At 36.9% G+C, this 20,515-nt stretch overlaps 3 protein-coding genes and 1 non-coding gene across 7 annotated transcripts; all 4 read left to right on the plus strand.

The window, feature by feature from the left end:
* Positions 1-863: 863 nt before the first annotated feature.
* LOC145230432 (sodium-dependent organic anion transporter-like) lies at positions 864-9,317 on the plus strand. 4 transcript variants are annotated; one of them, XM_080095860.1, is made up of 11 exons: positions 864-1,069; positions 1,143-1,239; positions 1,402-1,576; positions 2,854-2,950; positions 3,748-3,872; positions 3,978-4,113; positions 5,434-5,552; positions 5,776-5,864; positions 6,150-6,245; positions 6,402-6,559; positions 7,726-9,317. In XM_080095860.1, the coding sequence occupies exons 5-11, from the start codon at positions 3,767-3,769 to the stop codon at positions 7,955-7,957; spliced, it is 936 nt and encodes a 311-aa protein (XP_079951986.1). In that variant the 5' UTR covers positions 864-1,069; positions 1,143-1,239; positions 1,402-1,576; positions 2,854-2,950; positions 3,748-3,766; the 3' UTR covers positions 7,958-9,317. The 4 variants fall into 4 exon arrangements, with proteins under 4 accessions (XP_079951986.1, XP_079951985.1, XP_079951987.1 ...); XM_080095859.1 differs by having other exon boundaries at positions 864-1,055; XM_080095861.1 differs by lacking the exons at positions 864-1,069; positions 1,143-1,239 and adding an exon at positions 1,255-1,308.
* Positions 3,480-3,553, plus strand: Trnas-gga (transfer RNA serine (anticodon GGA)). The gene has a single exon. It is a non-coding gene; the product is annotated as a tRNA-Ser (tRNA).
* A 4,068-nt stretch (positions 9,318-13,385) lies between the features above and the next one.
* On the plus strand, positions 13,386-14,141 carry LOC145229646 (uncharacterized). Its single transcript, XM_080094982.1, has 3 exons — positions 13,386-13,487; positions 13,648-13,805; positions 13,910-14,141. The coding sequence occupies exons 1-3, from the start codon at positions 13,386-13,388 to the stop codon at positions 14,139-14,141; spliced, it is 492 nt and encodes a 163-aa protein (XP_079951108.1).
* A 3,617-nt stretch (positions 14,142-17,758) lies between these two features.
* On the plus strand, positions 17,759-20,383 carry LOC145229968 (uncharacterized). Its single transcript, XM_080095316.1, has 3 exons — positions 17,759-18,261; positions 18,652-18,750; positions 19,084-20,383. The coding sequence occupies exons 1-3, from the start codon at positions 17,776-17,778 to the stop codon at positions 19,315-19,317; spliced, it is 819 nt and encodes a 272-aa protein (XP_079951442.1). The 5' UTR covers positions 17,759-17,775; the 3' UTR covers positions 19,318-20,383.
* The last annotated feature ends 132 nt before the right edge of the window (positions 20,384-20,515 follow it).

Raw genomic sequence — 20,515 nt, forward strand, 5'->3', positions numbered from 1 at the left:
GTAAAGAAGATGGTGCTATTTATTGTTATTCTACTAGAATAATATATATTTTAATAAAGATGGCAACCAGTTACGGCAAATTTTACGTAAATCTCATTTAATCCGGCCCTCCAGTGGCAAGACAGTTGCAAATCTGGCCCTCTGGTAAAAAAGTTTGGCCACCCCTGCCTTATACCAACGGCAAGTTGCCAAGCCCTTCGTAAGGGAATATTCAAATTACTTTAACCTTGAAACAACTTGAAAATCCAACCGATAATATTCTCTGACAACTTTTATAAACAGCCGCACTACTATGAACCATTAAATTAGATGGCAAACAAGTACATGGAGATCGCAATTTGATCAGCCGATTTCGAATTGACTTTAACTGCGAAGCAACGTTTTGCCAAGAGGGCGTTCGATCAGTGTTTTCAACCCGGCTATCGCTCACGATTTCGGCGTTTCGTGACAGAGTTTGATGTAAGTATGGGTGTGGCAGAGGCGTGGCTATCGGATTGCAAAGCGTCAGTCAACATGATCAACATTTCAGGAATTTAGTTTTAGGAATTTTAATGCAATGCAAAAAAGTTCAGGAAAGTTATGTTGAAGCTATTTTTACGTTTGTCATAGAATGAAAGTGAACAGCTTTTCAGTTTTTTAAATCCAATATCATCAAAACCCCTAAATTCAAAAATACTAATGAGATTAGTAGAAATTGGCTGCTGTGTTTTGAAACGTAAACAAATAAAAGATAGTAACTACCAATTTTATGACTACATAAAATGCTTTTGATTTAAAATGATGTCAAAATTTCTAAAGTCAAAGTTTTTTCGAACGCAACCAATACAGACACGCTTCAAGCGTTGAGTATCGCTTTATTTCCCAAGTACGATGTTTTGTTTGGTATAGGACGTTCAAGAGTGTTGTATTATGAGCTTAGTGTACGTTTTGTATCAGCCAGACAAATTGTTATTGTACGCGTTTGTTTATTTATTGATTGTCGCTTTAACCAGGTGAACTGCCATCACCAAATTTGGAGCTGCAAAAGAAACAATACATGTCAGAAAGAAGAGAAGGTATGTTGCAGTAGGTAACATTTTTGTCTGCTGTTTACTATTTTACAATACTAATTATAATGTTGTTTATAATTTTTGTGTTTTTAGGTTTATTGTTCATCGCTTGACATTTACCCCCTAGGACTTTTGCTCTTTTGTTTGGAAATAATTTCATGCAATGATTGTTTGGAACATGACAGGATAGGTATTTGGGGTTGATTACATCATAACAAATTCAAAGTTTTGGAAAATAATTGCTGCATTGTTTTAAAAGGTTATTTTTTGCATTGTTACTTTATCTATTAATAGGTTTAATTGTCTTTGTGTATTATAGATGTTTAGAAATGCATTTTGTGGATTTCTACAGGTTAGGTGCAGAAATTTCAAACTTGTTTGGTAGGTTGTCATTATGCATGCTAGGAATTTTTGCAACAATGTCAAAATTGGAGGCTGCAGGCTGCAGCACGTAGCTACATGGGATACCTTGTGATATCGTGTGTGGTTTGGGATGTTGCAATGAATGAGCCTTTCGTATTAAGCAGGTATTAACTATATTTCGTTGTTATCGTTGTGCTAAATAAATAGTGCTAAATAATAAACTATTTATTCATATCGATTGGGCCCCAAACACTTGAATCAGTTTGCCTCAAAGACCAAGTGTGACCTATAGGCCTATGGTGCTTTGTGCACAATTTGTAAATTGCTTTATTGACATTAGTGATGCCTTTTTGGTTACAAACGCGCTGTATCAAATGCGTCTTTTGGAGGTCATACCGACAGATACTGTATATTGTTTATCATACGGTTGCGCAAGCCACAGTAGGCCTATGTGTTACGGGTCTGGCTTCTCGCATGTTTTTTTATTGCAACATATCAACACGCTGCTGTTTAATAACACTGATTTTTAAATTTACTCCTTTTTAAGCAAGTAACCTAACTTTATACTCAGAAACAACATAACTCTTACAAAGCGTGCAGCTTTTAACTCGTTTTCAGGCCTGTCCTATGCTTTAATTGTGCTAAGGAAATGAGTTTACCGTTAACGTTGCATGGTCATCATTACCGCTTCAGGCACATTCCGGAAACAGCACTCAATCTACAGTTCCTACAAATTACAGCGGCTTTAATGTTTCGGCCATTTCAAAGCAGATCTTGTTACAGTCAAGACAACAGATTAAAACTATTGGCATAGTAAACAGCTCAGTTGGTGTGAGATAAGGCAGGAAATAAAGAAACAAAACGTTACAAAGTTTGCTTGCATGCTAAAGTAGTCTGCCGTAAACAAAATAGGTTAACTTTGTATGTTTTGTTACACGATTTGCAAAGAAAAGAAATATAATGAACAAGTGTTGTTAGAAATACTAATACCATTTTGATTTTATAATTAATTGACCGTTTAAGAAAGTAAAAACCTGTAAGTCATGAATATATCGACCACGACTTCCTCGTTGCATTTTGCAGGTAAATGTTTTCTGTGATTTTATAATTGAAAAAAGGAAGTAGTCGCACTCATAGACGGAATGATAAAGGTTTAGTCCGCTGTGAATGCAAATTGTCGAAATTAGCGAAAAAATATTGGAAAAAATATATAAACATAAACATTTTTAGATATACTTGCAATAGACACAGGTCACATAACAAAAGTATGGTTTTTCATTTAACACTTAGCACCATAATTTTGACGAATTATCCAAACACTGAAAAAAGTGTCACACGTTGTTATGCGTATTGCGTAGCATTAGGCATTTGTCCCAAAATGTATTGTTAAACAACAACTTTGATGTATCTTTTAAAACCACTTGACGTACTTAATTTGTAGTACCAGAGACAACAATTCAGGATGTTGGTATTATATCTGGAAACGTTACTGATGATGCAATTGGAACAATACTGCAAACCACGCAAAAGCTGTCGTTGTAAGTTTAGGTTGATTTAGCCATTTTTTGCTTTCGGTTTTAAAACTTCATTGTTTTACGGTAAAATAAAAGAACTCAAACCGGTAACCACCGATTGTCGTTTAAAAAACTTCGGTTTAGAATTTGCCCTTCGGCAACGTATTCTTTTGCGGAATGTTGGTATTTCCCATAAGTATGAACTATAATATGTCCATCACATAACGGATTAAAGGTGCAAACAATTGTGTTTTCACAATTGTTGTTGTCATTCTCATTGCACAATGCTCACGTTATAAATCGCTTTCATTGCACACAAAAATTCGGCAAAATTGTTTACGTTTAAGCTGCCTTTCAGGCCTGGTCTGGGGCGTTATGCCCTCAATTTAATTCAAACTTATACTATGTTAAGATGAACATAAATTCATAACTGGGATCAGCCCTGAAGCGTCTATGCAGACCAGCGATCACGGCACACTCATATATAAATCACAGTACGCCAGGCCCATTGAAGGCGCTATACCGATTCGACTTTCGGCGGATTCTCCACTGAGCCTGTGCAGCTCAGTTGGTAGAGCGCGAGTCCCGGAAAGACTCCTGTCGTGGGTTCGAATCCCACCGCAGGCTAGATTTTTCTAGCCTACGCCTTGCCATATGGTGGTGAATGCTTGGTGACCGGCTGATTCGGTATAGCGCCTTCAATGGGCCTGGCGTACTGTGATTTATACTATGTTAGTACGGTTTTTGAATTTACGATGAAAAATTAGGTTTCTTCAAACGGCCTTCGAACCCAGCATACATTGTTTTGTTGTCTAATATAGCATTGCCGTGATTGCAATAATGTTTGGACTTGGATGTTCAGCAAGTGCTACAAGAATTATGAACTTTATCAAGAAGCCGAAACATTTTCTCACTGGAATCGCTTTGCAACTTATTGCCTTGCCACGTAAGTTGGGTTTTTGCTAAATTCCTCGAAAAACAATAAACAAGGAATGATGAGAAAAAACTTACAGTTCTTAACAAACATACTTTTGCTTTCATATTTTACCAGTGATGGGATTTGCTATCACTCGTATACTAAGCTTGGATATGCCAAAAACCATTGCTATGATTATTCAATCTTCATCTCCTGGTGGGACGTACAGTAATATTGTCACATATTGGTTGGATGGAGATATGGATCTAAGGTTTGTATGCATTGTGGTGTATGTGTTTGAAACGTGCCAGTTCTACAATTTGTCTGTTAGTATCAGTCGTAAACAAGAAACAGTACGTATGAGTAGGCCTAATTACAAAGTCGTGGCGGATAATGGTTAGAACAGTGGTCGGAAACAGCCGGTCCGCGGCCCGAAGCCAGTCCGCGAGGGGTTCGTTACCGGGGCGTATACTTTTTCAGGTTAAATGCTGTATTTATAAACTAATTTGGGCGTTATCCCAGCTGAATATTCTTTGTTTTTTGAAGGCCGGTCCGCGATAAAATCTCAGTTTCAAAAACTGTCCGCAGTACTAAAAAGGTTGCCGACCCCTGGTTAGAGCATTATAGGGGCACTTCTAACACAAAAAATTTTTTTTCAACAATTTAGCCATATTACAACTTAATTTGTTAGTCAAATTCTATCAGAATTGGTAACTAAGTCACGAATCTTAAGAATACTGTGGTGTTTAGTACTGAAACTAACGGCTCAAGTTGACGTAAAAAGCAAATGCTTTATTGTTCAAAAAAAGCATTTTGCCGTTTCGGCAAATGCTCATGCCATCATCAGTGAATTCAGTCCTCAAACTTCTGAACAGATCGGTGTGTAGTGTTTCAATGCAGTGTTATGTTTTGTTGTGATGAGGTTTAGTTTAAAATTATACTGCTTACGCTGTATGTAAACTTCGATAAGATTTTACATTGATTTCAACTATTGTGTGAAATAACCAAGTGCGCACGTGATGTTTTCGAAGTATACAATTGCAGCTAAACAAAATTGCACGTTGTATGCAGCACATTATCGCGTGAAATGGTCAGCGTGTTAGGCTTTATAATCACAACTTAAATCAAAACCAACGCTGAAGTTACGTCAAATACGATTTTCTATATTTTTTCTATTTCTCCAATACGATACGATTTTTGTTGTAAAAAGAAGTGTTTCCATATTATGGACGTTTGTAGTCATCTCCTCAATAACACAACTTAGCATAATAAAATGCCATGGTTACTATAATCGTTGTATCACAGAAATTCATTTCTTCACGTTTTTATGAGGTCATAAAATCTTAATCCAAGCTCAGAGTTTTGGTAAATTTTCTTAAATTATCTCCAAAATATTTAATTCCGTTTTTAGCGACGAATAAGATAACTTGCCCTGTGGCACGCAAGAAACAAAATACAAACCTTTTACTTTGACAGTTGCTTATTTACAAAACCAACCTCCGGTCATGAAACAGAAAAACATTTTTCATAAAAAAGAGCCTTGAGGCATTATGCGCCAGTTGTTTTTCTCACATAATTCTGTTGTTTTCAGCATAATAATGACCACTGTTTCAACTTTGCTGGCAATGGGAGCTCTACCACTGTGGCTTTATACGTTTTCGGCGATTCTGCATTTAGAGGAGAATCTGCGCGTGCCCTTCGGCTGGCTCGGTAAAAGTTTAATGTTAAAATAATTTTACGATTTTTAAACAAATTACCAACCTTCTGCACAAAATATGGGTCAACTTTACATATGGTTAAAATTTCAACAAATACAAAAAGCTAAAGCCAATATTTATGTGCAAAGCCTTTGGGTGGACATTTCTAAAATGCCAACATTTAGTAGCATGTGTCAAATTTTTTGGTTAAATGTGAATTAAACTTGTCTATGTAGGTGCTGGTCTTGCTACAATGATTTTTCCTGTTCTACTTGGGATGATTGTTCAACGTTTCTTTCCTTCAAAGTGCAAGATTTTAACACGAGTAAAGAAGAAATATATTTTGTCTCATTTTTTATCTGATTATTAGTTTTATTTATTTTTCCTGAATTGGTTGTCGTTGCATCCATGAGGGCCTACTGGGCCAAAGCAACATAGATTAATAAGAGAGAAATACACAAGCGGCCGACTAAAGTGGTCCTACAACCTTCATTGTACCAATTGTCATTTATATTTGGAAATTTTACAGTATCAACTGTGTTACGAACCTGTTCGCACAAGGACTGAGAATCAGATTTTATTGGACAAATTTATTAAATTCTTTGTGTAGATTTTTACAATACTTGGATCTCTTGCTGTGCTGGGAGTCGCAGAAACAACAATAGCTGTGGGGACATATGGTCTTAAAGCCACCAGTGCAATGGGGGTACGTTCTTGCCTATTACAGTTCTTTGGATAACGTTGTTCGTCTAAAGAGGTTGTCGTCATCGTAAATGACGTCAGAACTTTTCAAATTATGTTTGAAGCATTAAAGTTTTTATATTAGCAAAACTGAAATTGTTGCTTTATTTTTTTATTATAGGCCGTTGCTTTGTTAGAAGTCTGTGCCGTTGCTACGGGTTACGGCGTCACTCGCATTCCGTTCCTCAAATTCACTGTACCGGAACGACGAACAGTGGCAATAGAAATCGTATTTCAAAGCGTGCCAGTCGCATTCAACATAATATTACTTTCGTACCAGTAAGTTTAAAAACTGCAACTTTCGTATGTCGGCGTTTACCCTAAATGGGCTAGTACAGTGGTTATCAACTGGTGGTCCGTGGTTCTCAACCGGATGACTTCTTGTGTGGTCCACAGGACGTCCACTAAATTTGTTGATAAACTAGAGATGATTGCAATTGCATATTACATGTTGAAAGAGTATCAATGTGAGCCGTCAATAATCGCGTTCACAAAAAAAAATGATTGGTCCAAGATTTTATTACTGGGGCGGTGGTCCAAGGCCTGAAACAAGTTGAAAACCACTGCGCTGGTACAAGACATTTTTCTATTTTATTAAAATACCCCAAATCCGTACGCGGTAATTAGAAGCAGTACTAACCTGCTTCAAAGCAATGCTGAAAAGTAATGGCCAATTTTAATTTTGAAATATGATATTTATGGACACTCTTACGAACTTTGGTGCAATGTACTGAATGCACTGACAGTTAAAACCGGTTTGCGCCTTTAAATGGATCGAAAAAACATAGCTGATTAAGATCGTTCTGCAGCGCAAAATGTGTTTTTATTAGTGATGTACCGAATCGGCTAAATTTCGATTCGGCCGAAACCGAATATTCGGAGGTTTTGCCGAATAAATTCGGCCGAATCAACCGAATCATTTATGACGTCACGCGAAGTCGTACGCTACGCGTTTGACGTGAAAAAAATACCAGGCAGACAGTGCAAAATAGTTGTGTTTCGTCCTTATTTCACTTCTGTGGTGTTTAAAATTGCCTTAAACATGATTGGCAACCTGCCAATGAATTACTAATTTTTTTGACTACCGTGGGAAAAACGATAATGTGTTGAAAAAGATAAACATTGACGCAACTTTCGTTATGTTTGGGCTTTTGAAAGATTGCGTGGACCTTAATAAGCAGAAAAGACACGTTTAACGCTTTAAATTTGTGTTCGTAAAATATTCGGTTTCGGCCGAATCGCAACAAATTATTCGGCCGAAACCGAATCTTTGCAAAAATGATCGATTCGGCCGAATAAATTCGGCAAACCGAATATTCGGTACACCTCTAGTTTTTATCATTTTCTTGGTTGAATTTGTAAAAATATCCTGTTGAAGCTGCCATATTTAATCTTAAAAATGACATTTCTTTAACTAAGTGTATTGTAACTTTTTGTTACACTAGGAACAGTCCAAGTGACGTGCTAGTGAGTATGGTCAGTTTGCCGTTTTTCTACGGAACTTTGCAATTTGGTACTTCGGTGATACTGGTTATCACTTATCTGGTGATGAAAAAATTTGGAGTAAAAGTTTTCGTTCCGGAAGATGAGAGTAGCGACGTAATATTGGATGAGGCGGAAGTAGCCACCGACGCTTTGATGAAAAATGAAGATAAAAAAGACAAAACTTCTGAGTAAAGTTATGTGACTCGATTCTGAAATGTTATTTTAGTGTTTTATACGTCTTAACAATGCCTAAGTCATGCTATTTTAAACTCTTCATTTTGACTACTTATATGCTATGTGAAACGGAAATATGAAAGTTGAACTTCAAAAACAATTTCGACAGTTTTTTAAATGCCATTTTGTGAAAACTACCTTGTATTCTTTATTTGAACATTTCTTGTAAGCCGGTAATAACTAGATCAACAGAAGTTTTTCGATACATATTGAACCATAGTTGCAAGTCGGGCTTTTCGGGCCGGGTTCGGGTTTCGGTTGCTTCAAACAAACCATCTTAATTCGGGCTTGATTCTACACTATGTGTCCGAATTGTTTTGAATAAATTTACTTACCATAGTAACCAGTGGTTGGACCTGACCTAATGTCAAACAGCCCTAAAGCGCCTTGTTCGAGACCAAGTATCTGTTGTGTTGGTTACCTAAGTCTTTCATGAGGTTTTGATGTACAGGTCTGTCAATTGAACTTTCGAGCTTTTGGATTCGGGCTCCAAGTTTAGGCCCATTTACAACTCTGTATCGAACGACGTTAAAAAAACATTTTTTGTTGTTGAAAAATCTAAACACGCTGTTCTTTAGTAACTAGTGTTTAAATTGAATCAGTTTATTGTCTAAGGGTCACCAAATTTTTTTCACAGCGGGCTGGTTATATTGCGTCATGACATGCGATGGCCACATGGCTCGCAAGCCCTGACGAAGCCTTTCCTAAACTAGAATCTGCAAGGCGATGTTAACGGGACCGCTAAAAGCTGGTCTTTCTACAATCTTATTTGAAGTCGCAAAAGTACCGCTGTTAAATTGTAAAAATACACAAAAAGCATAGTTGTCCCGGCAATTTTCATTTATTCTGTTACAAATAACAAAAATGCATTTTTTGTGGACCATTACTATTTCTTGCTCTTGCCTTTGATGTAACAAACCGCTTTTGTTTTTTGAATCTTACCAAAGCGTTGTAATCGGTGCTGAGATTCAGCCGGTTCGCACCGGTCTTTTTAAACCGTCTCACGAAACTTTATGCGATCAGCGAAACGGTTAGCATTACTGGTTACGATCGACTTTTTGTAGCGAAACCGACTGACAAATATGACTTATGTGATAGAACCGACTGATAAATATTTTAATCCCAACACTGGTTGTAATCCTTTGAGACTACGTAAAAAGAATCCTCCATACGTTTTGTTGAACCAAAAACACCTTCGCGTTGCAGATAAATGACACCGAGGGCCGGATCGGACCTGCGGGCCGTAGTTTTGGTGTTTAAATTGTGTACGAGTTGTATCATTATGCTTGTTCAGCAATAAATGACGCTTCAGGGCTTATGTCGTAATCAGCAAGTTTTTGCACTTGATGGCATTTACAGCAACTTGAACGCAAATATCTCAGTGTTTTCAGCAGCGCGAGGAAATTAGAGTAGACCTTGTTTCAGTCAAGGAAACAGATTATTAGGCATTTTTAAGGTGTAAGAATAGACTGCAAGTAAACACATGTATATTTTAAAAAATAGTCTGCCGTTAATAAAGTAGTTTTGACTTGGTATATTGTTAGACGACTAGAAAATTGTTGGCAAATATAGTGTTTTGATTTCATAATTAACCGTTTGAGAAAATACAAGCCAGAGAACCATGAATATTTCGACCACGACCCCCTCGTTACATTTCGCAGGTAAATGTTAATAAATACTCGTTTTTTTAACTAAAAGTGACAACTTTAATCGCTTTTTCGTAGGCTGTGGTGCAGATTTTCGTAAAATGTCGAAATCAGAAAAAACCTTTGTCCTTCTTTAAAACACATTCGATAGCAAAACGGGTTAATTTATAATAGTCAGCTATAAAAACATATCAAATCTATTACGTTTACCTTACTTATACACTATGGATTTTGCATTTACAATTTCCACAGGCCCTCAATATGTTATACAAAGTGTCACATTTATGTAACATTGACATTTATGTTAAATTTGTCAGTAACGGGTAATGAGTTAAGTTGAGTTTATTTCGCTTGGTGAAAGAAAACTTAGCGACACAATTGCACCAAAACCGCAACCAAGGCCGGAAATAGCTGCGCAACGTTGAAACGTTATAGAGCGCATAAAAGTGGAGTACACATGCAATTGGTGGATGAGAGCTAACCTAGGCTTATCAGTCGTCCAGGATTTTGGCTTTAAATCTATGTCTGAAAATAAATATCAAATATAACGTATTGTTCGAAATCTTAGCATCTAATAGACTGCAATTTTTCATTTTTTGAAATATTTAAAAGATTTTCCTTCTGTAGGTCATTCAAACGGTTAATACTCAAAACTGACCGCTTATTTTTTTTTCGGCTAACAGGTTGTTTATGGCGGTGTACGTTTATTGTTGTCTGTGCGGTTATTGATACAAGGTGATTGAAAACGACGTTAGTTTGATTTTGAAGTAGGTATTTATTTAAAAAATTCGGAAATTTGTTCCACTCAGATATGGTAACCCTAAAGTAAACCAGCTGCAGCTACACTGACTATAAACAATCATTTCAAACCGATTTGCTATACTTTGCAGGACCTGAAACAACAGTTCAGGATGTTACAAAGATGTCAAAAAACGTTACTGATGATGCGATTGAAACAATATTGCAAACCACGCAAAAGCTGTCGTTGTAAGTTTAAGTTGATGTAAACATGTTTTCGGCTTTGCGTTTCAAAACTTACGTATTTTATGGTAATACCAAAAAAACGGTAACCACCTATAATCGCTTAAAAAACTTTGATCCTGATTTGGCCCTGAGGCAGTAATTAAATAAATTACATTCTCATGCGGAATGTTGGTATTCCCTATGTGTGTAAACTAAATGTCCAGCACATAAGTGGATTAAGTGTGTAAACATATTATGCCGCAGTTGGTGCACAAACATTTGGTGCTGCTTTGGCGACATCGTTCCCAAGTATCGGCAGTATTTTAACAAAATTTTTTAGGAAAAAGTAAACTGTACATTTTAATGTACTCATTAAAAATTCTGTAAAATCTGCACAAAAATACATATTATGGCAGATTCCACATTGCTGTATTTTCTATACAGCTTATAGGCTAAATGAACCCCATGCATAAACTCATCCTAAGTTAGTTCTTTTGGCTACTCATTATACTCTTTCGATAGCCTGGACTTGAGATTAAATATTTGGTTGATTAAAATATTTCCGTAAGCCAGAGTTGTAAGTAGGGCCGGGTTCGACCTTAAGTTTCTTCAAAAAAGTAGATAGTTGCTGGACCTGACCTAATTTCAAACAGCCCTAAAACGCCTTATTCAAGACTATTTGTCTATTGTGTTTGTTGGCTTGGTCTTTCCTCGGGCTTGAAGGTATAGGCCTATCAATAAAACTTTCGGGCCTAAACGGGCTTCTCAAAGACGTTTCGGTTCGGCTTGGGTTCGGGTTTCATTTTCAGGCCCGTTTACAACTTTGTTGTAAACTAAACATTGTTTTGTTGTTTATTGCAGCGTTGCCTTAATTGCAGTAATGTTTGGACTTGGATGTTCAGCAAGTGCCACTAAAATGATTAACTTTGTCAAGAAACCCAAACATTTTCTTACTGGAATTGCTTTACAACTTATTGCCCTTCCACGTAAGTTACGTTTTTGCCCAAAACCGTAAAAACACTTTTAAATGTAAGCCAGGACTCACAATGGAAATTTTTGTATGACACCTACAGTCACATAACACAAAGTGATGTTTTGTTAGTAATGGGATTTTCTATCACTCGCATACTTAGCTTGGATATGCCAAAAACCATTGCTATGATTATACAATCTTCATCACCTGGTGGGACGTACAGTAACATTGTCACATATTGGCTGGATGGGGACATGGACCTAAGGTTTGTATGCAATGTGGTGCATGTGTTCAATATTTTTACTGTTTGTCTATTAATGTTTTGAAACCCTATACACGCGTTTGTTTACAAGTCTAATTACTAATATAACGGTCCGATTAGACGTAAAAACGACGTTATTCAAACTTTTCTGGCAAATGCTCTTGCCATGATCAGTGATCAATTAATATTGACAGCAAAGAAAACAGTGTTGCTATAAAATCGCCTCAGAATATAGTTGGAAAGCTTTCGACAATTGTAAATAAGTTACTTGTTTGTTATAACTTTGCTATTACTTTTTCTAGTGTTTTTACCCAGTATTCTGCGGAATAAGAGTTCACTTTACTGTGGCATCATAAAATTCGCTGATGTTCCACAAGATTATTGAGCTTTTAAGCATAATGTACATAACTCAATTATTTACAGCATTATAATGACGACTGTTTCAACCTTGTTGGCGATGGGAGCTCTACCACTGTGGCTTTATACATTTTCGGCGATTCTGCATTTAGAAGATAATCTACGTGTGCCCTTTGACTTGCTTGGTAAAGATATGATGTTAAAATAGTCCTACGAGTTTAAAACAAAAATTACAAACCTTACTGTACAACGTGTGGGTGGAAATTAACTGTACATATATGAATTAAAACAATTTACACAGATATGATTTGAAAAAAAAGCAACGTAAGTGAAAGCCATGTTTTAGCTGCAGACAGTACACGCTGTTTCGACCTATATAGTTTCATCGGTGAGGCTGGTGACAAGAGATTCAACTAGTAGCCATCCAACGGCACTCCAGTTTATTGAGAGTAACAGAATAATAAAGCTATGTCTTACCTATTTTGATGTCGCAACTTGGCATGAACAACTAAAAAACTGTCTCATAATGCCAAAAATGATGTGTGCTCAGTGCCACAGTACCTATGTAAAAGCATCACACCATTAAATAATAAGCTGCAGACGGTACACACTTTTTCGACCAAACAGACTGATGTGCCGTTGGATACTTATACACATTTTGGGCGTAAGGTAATTTGTCAACAAAAATTAACAAAAAAACAAGTATCGAATGTTTTTGCTTATTGTAAATAAAATGTGTTCATAAAGGTGCTGGCCTTGCTACAGCTATTATTCCGGTGCTAATCGGAATGCTTGTTCAACGTTTTTTTCCTTCAAAGAGCAAGATTTTAACAAAGGTGATGAAAAAAAACGTTTATATTTTGGAGTTTTCAACTTGATTTCGTACTACTAATCGCACTTCGACCGATTGACGTCTTTATATTTTCTTTCGCAAAACGGTAAATATATGCAATTGCATACAAGCGGGTCTCCTTCGATGCAATAAAGGATGGTAATAAAAACACAAGTGACCGAGACAGGATTCAAACACTCAGCATTGTAAACAAATCAATCGCTCATCGTGGTGTTTTTTAATAATATATATTCCTATTTCGATATTTTAACGACAATTTACCCTATGTATCCAACCTGTTTGGACATAGGACTGAGAATCAAGTTATTTGAACACAAATTCTCAAACTCCTAATGCAGATTTTCACCATACTTGGATCTATTGTTGTGTTGGGAGCAGTAGCAACGACAACAGCCATGGCGACATACGGTGCTAACCCCGCTACTGCAATTGGGGTATGTGCTTTCCAATTACACTTTTCAGCAAACGTTGTTGGTCTAAAAAGAGGTTACGTTGTTATAAATGACGTCACAACACATTAAATCAAGTTTAAAAATGCAGTTTTAATTTTCGTGGTATCAAAACTAAAATTATGGCTTTATTTATTGATTACAGGCCGTTGCTTTGTTAGAAGTATGTGCCGTTGCTACGGGTTACAGCGTCACTCGCATTCCGTTCCTCAAATTCACTGTACCGGAACGACGAACAGTGGCCATAGAAATCGTATTTCAAAGCGTGCCAGTCGCATTCAACATAATATTACTTTCATACCAGTAAGTTTCAAAATATAGATTGTACGTTACTAAAAGTTGGTCAAGAAAAATAACTTATATATTATATATTCAACCAACCGATTGGTAACTTTTTGTTACATTAGGAACAGTCCAAGTGACGTGCTAGTGACTATGGCAAGTTTGCCGTTTTTTTATGGAATTCTGCAACTCGGTACATCGGTGATAGTGGTTATCACCTATCTGGTGTTGAAAAAGTTTGGGGTGAAAGTTTTTGTTCCAGAAGATGAGAGCAACGACGTGATATTGGATGACGCGGAAGTAGCAACTGGCGCTTTGATGAAGAATGAAGATAAAAAAGATAAAACTTCTGGCTAAAGTTGTGGCCGGTTGTGAAATGTTACAGATCACAAACCCTTTTACCCTTTAGAGTCATAAGTGGATATTTTTTGCAAAAAAGGAAAATTTGAAAAGTTGTAATCTTACTAAATTTTAGTGACGTCATACTTATGCACTGCATACGTCATAACTCTAACTTAGCTATGGTATTTTAAACTCTTGGTTTTAACAACGTAACATGTGGTAGAAACCTTCCGGTAACCATTTGATTTGAGCGCAACGTTTGCAGACTTAAATCAACAAATGCTAAATATACCTCAAATACGATTTCTATACAGTCTTTTAAATGCCATTTTGTAAAAATTAGTCATTTACGCTTATGCGAAGTAATGTACTTTGACATTAATTCCTTAGTAATAGCAACAAATGTGGTCTACGCCCATCCTACAAAATTTGTGATCAGCAATGATTGGTTTATTCGCCAAGGCAATAAAATCCAATGCAATGTTCTACAATGTAGAATCTACATTATCCTATGTGGCAAAAAAAAAACGCATCATGTACTAAATATATAGAACACTATGCAGGCCCGTTTAAACGAGTCTGGGTTTTAAAATCGACCACTACGACAGATGTTAGGCCGGATACCAGGTTGTACCAGCGTTTCACCGCAAAATAAATCAAATTTAATCACCAACCCGCAGTTGCTCGTGTTACCAGCGATTTGAGCTAAACCACATGTTAATCAATGTGCCATTGTGGCTTTGCAATACAATGAGTTTATTTATATTAGGTAGAATGGCTTTAAAAATCCGCATAATGTGGTTTTGATAAGAACATACATACTTTGTTAGTTTGTTATTGCAATGAGCTTTGCAGGTGATTGCAGCAGAATGTTCGATATATTCGGTTGCAAAATAAGGCTTTACCAAAGTTTTTTTCGCCTTTCCTCCCAATCTAGGTAGTTGAGGAAAAATCTTTTTTGGCAACTGAATATGTATGTATTCTAGGTAGTTAGGGATTAGGATTAGGGATTTTTTAAATGTGCATATATGCGTTTAATACAAGTGTTGATTTTTCTGTGGTGCGTTTCACCCATATGCTTTTGACAGACTTTGCGGTTTTCCGTCAATCGATTCATTTTGTCAGAGAAACGAAATACGTTTCCTCCTGCTGGGCACATATTTACTTTTAAACATCCGTAAAAAGCAGCACTATTGTAATGCAAATTGTATCGCATTTTTTATAAATATACTAAGACTTCACTATTTCTCAGAAAAAAGGAGCAGTATTGTAAGTGTCAGCAAACATGTTTAAGACACCAAATTAGGTGGTAGTTTACCCAGTATGTTGAAGCTAGAACTGAATGACGTCTAGAGTCATTACAGCAAAGTTTGTTTCGATTTAGAGTCGTATTTTTGTTTTGACGTAAGGCTTTACGGAATTAGAAAAGAATCCTACTTTAAATCAGAAGCAGATCTGTTGTTTTTCGACGAAAAGATGATGCTGTCTTGACAAAATCTTAGACAATTCACATTGATTTTGTTGTCTTTTTGCCATCACTTGCCACATGAACAAACGCTTACATAATAAACTTTAAGTCAAATTACGCTTAGTCTTTAAGACGTTTAACCCACCTTGATGCATATAGCCCAAGCTAAAAACATTAGCATAAAAACATTAGCATAATGAGCAAGATACAGTCCTAGTGGACCTGTCAATCTTCTTCGACCATTAATACACCTGTCAGAACAGACAGTTAGTCACCATCACATTTTGAACATAAGCAAAGTTGTTAGTGGTTTGTTTATGTACGACGGACTTATATAACCTGACTCGGCCCTTAAACACATTTTAATAGAGATGTAGTAACCAAGGAAAGGAAACCGCCATATTTTGACAGATATTAATTTGAAGGCTGATGCTGACCGTCAGAGTTAGCTAGGAAACCTGATTGGGATATGTCAGTTAAGGAGCTTTTCGTTTGCTAGCTTGGCCCCGAGTTATAGCCAATTTTGCACAAGGCTTGCAAAGGTATGGGCATTCAAATGATAGTACATCGAGACATGGTGTGTTTGAACCAGGTAAATTCGAGTTGCCAAAAGTTACTGTCTAAGCATGAGTTTTAAATTGTATAAAACGTGCACCTTTACGGGTAGTTTGGAAAAAAGTTTAGACTGTGTGAACGGCAATATAGTGAACATGCCGAATCAATTTGTAACAAATAAATTGTGTTATACCTGAAAACCTGAAATTGATTTTAGTTTTTTGGACTTATTTCTGTATTGTGCGTTTGACAGAATTAACCTTATGTTTCTGTAAATCATAGCTGTGTCGATTAATAACCTACATACTCGAACTTCTTGCTAGGTTAGCGGCCCCTGGTATACAAATTTTCAACTTGAGCATTGATTATAAAAGCAACGTGATTTATATAAAATACAAAACTGACCTAGAAAATCAAAAACACGAACGATGTATGCTGTAAAGTTCAAATTTTTTTTTTTTGCAACAAAAACGCCTTTGGTTACATTTTTGTTTTCTTACCCTGCGGCATTTTAGTCGTTATGGTTCTAAGTTCCCTAAAATTTGTACAGACTACGTGACAAACTACACACACAGGTAGAGCTACTAACACGATACGTTTCTCCTGATCCAAAAGTGCTTAATTTTCGATAGGTGGCGTAAACAGCTGAATTATTTATTTAGCGGCTATAAATGGGTTGGGTTGGGAAATATTTACAAAATTTTTGTACATTAGTAACTACTTTTTTGGGTTAGTTTTATTGAATTTTAAGTGTTTATACCTTACCCCAACCCTAATAGCCCTAACCGTTAGCATTTTTTGAGATATACCGTTTTGAAAATTAAGCACTTTTGGATCAGGCGTAACGTATCGTGTTAGTAGCTCTACCACACACATTGTCGTTACGTGACATTAAAAAGAAGGGCAAAATCATATATAAATGGGTCTCCACATGACAATTGCATTCAGGTCGCATCATATCTCTAAAGGTGTCGTGAAATATAAATGTCAAATTCTGCTAAACGGAGCAAACTTTTGGTCTGAGTTATGCCAAATTGAAAGGCTTGGACCATTTTGTAAAGTAAAGCTTAGATTTTTTAATCTAGCAACATTGCTGTGGCTGATACAAACATCTTTTTTAGTTTTTTCGTAGATATTGTGGATTTGGGTCAGGTGTTTTAGTGTAAAACGCCCGTTTGTATGTACATTTGTAATACAATTGTGGTGACCGATAAGCTAAACCTTAATTGGACCTTAACTTGCATTTCGGTTTAGTTGTTTATTTATTCACTGCAAGTGATTGTGGTACGCTAATATACGCTTGTCACACAAAGTGATTTAGTCGCAAGCTTTGAGCTGGTCAAGTTCGGCTAATTTGGTGAGGAACTGCTGCGAAATAGACGGATTTGATCATAGCAATCGCTTATCATTATGACTTTAGTATAAACTGTTTCTTGTCGCGAAAATTAATGGCAGACAATTTATTTGGAATTAATTAGGTAAAACCTCATTTTACGCTTGTGGTATTTGTTTTGGTAAGTTTGCTGTTTCTGAAAGTAGCTATTTCGATTATAATTAAAGACCCTAAAAATGTTTTTCCCTCGTTGTTCTTCAGGTTACATAATATAGAAATTAGTTTGCTAAAAAATGGACACTTCGTTTCGGGTTTACATGGTTCATGAGCACGATTGGCCGGGAGTTCGTTCCCTACTTGTCAATTCTCTTTGCGATCTTGAATTCTACAAGGACACTGAACCGGATCCAAGCATAAGACGAGACTTTCTGCATGACTACTTGGACGTGCAGTTCCGCAACACACAGCAAAAGCGGACATCCGAGTTTTTCTGGTGTCTAAAACGCCAAGAAAACCCTTGTCACTGCCTTAACGTTCACAGCAAGAAACATGTACAGCATAGTGATTTGGTTATGGCAGCGAAACTTGCTCTTCCGCGGGGTTTTGAGCTCCAGAAGTCGGCGGGATGCCAACTTACCGCGTTGTTTGCCGGTGGCTTAGTGATTCGGGAAACTGAGGAAAACACGTTGCCCCGTTTTGGGCCAGAACTGGAAGCTAAGTTTCCTGACGCTTGCGCAAAGTTACAAGCCTACAGTGAATGGTTTCAGAAATACATTGAGGTGATTTTTGGTTGGGTTTACCTGTAAACTTGTAAAGATTTTACATCCAACTTAATACGCTTGGAACTGAACATTATACCTGCTTGTGTAGGTCAGTTGGTAGAGCGCGAGTCCCGAAAAAAACTTCTGTCGTGGGTTCGAATCCCACCACAGACTAGATTTTTCTATGACTGTGCTTTGCCATGTGGGCTTGATTGGAAGACCGGCTTGATTCGGTATGACGCCTTCAATTGGCCTGGCGTACTATGATGAAAATAATGCCGTGGTATCTTGCAAAAACAACACGAATTTTTTTTATGTCCCATTTGTTGTAAATAACGTGTACGTCCGTGTTTTGCCTTCACTAATTTCTGCCATTAATTCACTGATTAAATCCCATGGTTTTTGTAGGATATAACAGATGCCTGCGGTCGAAGTTTTTGGCAAGGCTGGCATATTTCAGTCGCTCCTGAGTTTAGGATGAGAGGAATAGCAGCCGATGGATTGAAGGTAAAAAGTGGGGCCTTTGCCATAGTTATTTGTGGTTTTAGATCGGCGCTATAATGACCAAAATTTGACCATTCGTACCACTCAACCATAAAGTCGCAAAAATTTACTTCTTGGGCGCAAAAAGTGAAAGAACCACCAAAAAACGGTGGTTTGGGTGGAAAACATGTATTAGTCGGTTGACTGCTTGTTAGAGGTCAAATTTTGTAAAACAAACTTCCATATAGCTTCCATTTAACGAAGTGCTATTGCTTTTTTGCACATAATCTTGTAATTATTGTATTGAAAACAGACAACATTAGGTTTATCGGTGCAATAAAAGTGGTTGTTTTGCAGGAAGCAATCCGACACTTCTCACCGCTAGCAGACGCTACAGAGCAACTTCTAGTCATAAACACGGGCGTCAAAACATGCCGCTTCGTATGCAAAAACGCCGGTTTCAAAGATGCCTTGAACGCAACATACGAGTCCAGAAAGCGATGGATTATGTTGTTGGATATGAGGGACATTACCACTATTGGTACAGGCTTTACCAATGCTGCCATAGAGAGAGTACAGACTGGACTATAGCCACTGTTTTTCTTATATTCTTCATGGGCGAAACAAGCCTGTTTATGTCTATTATTATCAGCTGTGGGTGTTATTTGAAATCGGATTATTTCATACTTTGATTTTCGATTTAAGGCCTCGGTCACTTTTTTCATCGACCCTAAACCAGTGGTTTTCAAATGTACCTTGCGAACCCCTTTCAAAAACTTTCATGTTTTTTTTTAATAATCACGAGAATAAACTCTTACTTATAGGGCAAAGACAAAAGGGTCTAAGCTAGCTGGTCTGTTCATGTTTCATACACAAAGTATTTCGTTATAATACACTGACCTACTATAATGATGTGATGAAGCATTTGCTTGGTATTATAATGGTCATAATGGAACACAAAAGTTCAAATCAAATAAGTTGTTTTTATTTTGTCATTGCTGATAAACACTTACCTTAACGACTCCAGCGGGATTCGCGCTCCACGGGTTGAAAACCACTGCCCCAAACAAACGTATCCACTATGTGTGGCTAATAACGCTTTAATTTCTTGTTCAGGTTGAAGCGGGACTAGAACCACTAACATTGTAAATAAAAGTCGGTTGCATTATTTACTTGGCCATCTTGGCGGCCATTGCCAGGTCGGCCACGTTCAAATAAATGTTTCGGCGAGTTTTTTTTTATTTTAGTGTTTCGCGCATTTTTAGTCGATCAGTATTATAAAAACTGGCAACAATTTGCAGAAATCTATCTAGTTAAACGCAAAGAACAGTTTAAAAAACTAATGGTGTTTGTGTAGTTCGTGCCGTCAAACAAACAAGGCCTTTGCAGAAAACTTTTCGACCGTTGCAATGCATCTAGTAGCCTACCTACGTTGCTTTGGCATTAGTACTTGAATCGACAAACCAGATTCGACTTTTCATGATATGTATGTAAAAGGCCTTGCTTACAATTTCCTTTTTAATGTGTTTGTACATTTTTAACGCGATGTCACAAGATTAAACGTCATTCTGGTGTCTGTGTTTTTTAAGGCTTTGAACGAAGCCCAAATGTTGCTGAAGGCCATTTTGTCAAATACAAGCTTTGTAGTAAGTGCGATTAAAACGGCATTTAAGCTTACATGCAATGTAGTTACATGCAGAACAATACTTCTATGGTGTCGTGTTAACAGCTGTCCTTTGCCACATTACGTTGATGTTATGACAAGCGAGTTGCAACAAAAAGCCGTTTA

The sequence above is a fragment of the Phallusia mammillata genome, chromosome 5 (genome assembly GCF_965637545.1).
Source record: "Phallusia mammillata chromosome 5, kaPhaMamm4.hap1.1, whole genome shotgun sequence".
Lineage (NCBI taxonomy): Eukaryota > Metazoa > Chordata > Ascidiacea > Phlebobranchia > Ascidiidae > Phallusia > Phallusia mammillata.

Excerpts from the sequence above, each read along its gene's own strand:
- LOC145230432 (XM_080095858.1), top strand. The coding sequence starts at position 2,456 with ATGAATATATCGACCACGACTTCCTCGTTGCATTTTGCAG. Across the intron at positions 2,496-2,853 it reads TTCCTCGTTGCATTTTGCAG|TACCAGAGACAACAATTCAG; the intron begins GTAAATGTTTTC and ends CTTAATTTGTAG. Across the intron at positions 4,114-5,433 it reads GATGGAGATATGGATCTAAG|CATAATAATGACCACTGTTT; the intron begins GTTTGTATGCAT and ends TGTTGTTTTCAG.
- LOC145229646 (XM_080094982.1), top strand. The coding sequence starts at position 13,386 with ATGCAGATTTTCACCATACTTGGATCTATTGTTGTGTTGGGAGCAGTA. Across the intron at positions 13,488-13,647 it reads ACCCCGCTACTGCAATTGGG|GCCGTTGCTTTGTTAGAAGT; the intron begins GTATGTGCTTTC and ends TATTGATTACAG. Across the intron at positions 13,806-13,909 it reads ATAATATTACTTTCATACCA|GAACAGTCCAAGTGACGTGC; the intron begins GTAAGTTTCAAA and ends TTGTTACATTAG.
- LOC145229968 (XM_080095316.1), top strand. The coding sequence starts at position 17,776 with ATGGACACTTCGTTTCGGGTTTACATGGTTCATGAGCACGATTGGCCG. Across the intron at positions 18,262-18,651 it reads GGTTTCAGAAATACATTGAG|GATATAACAGATGCCTGCGG; the intron begins GTGATTTTTGGT and ends TGGTTTTTGTAG. Across the intron at positions 18,751-19,083 it reads TAGCAGCCGATGGATTGAAG|GAAGCAATCCGACACTTCTC; the intron begins GTAAAAAGTGGG and ends GTTGTTTTGCAG.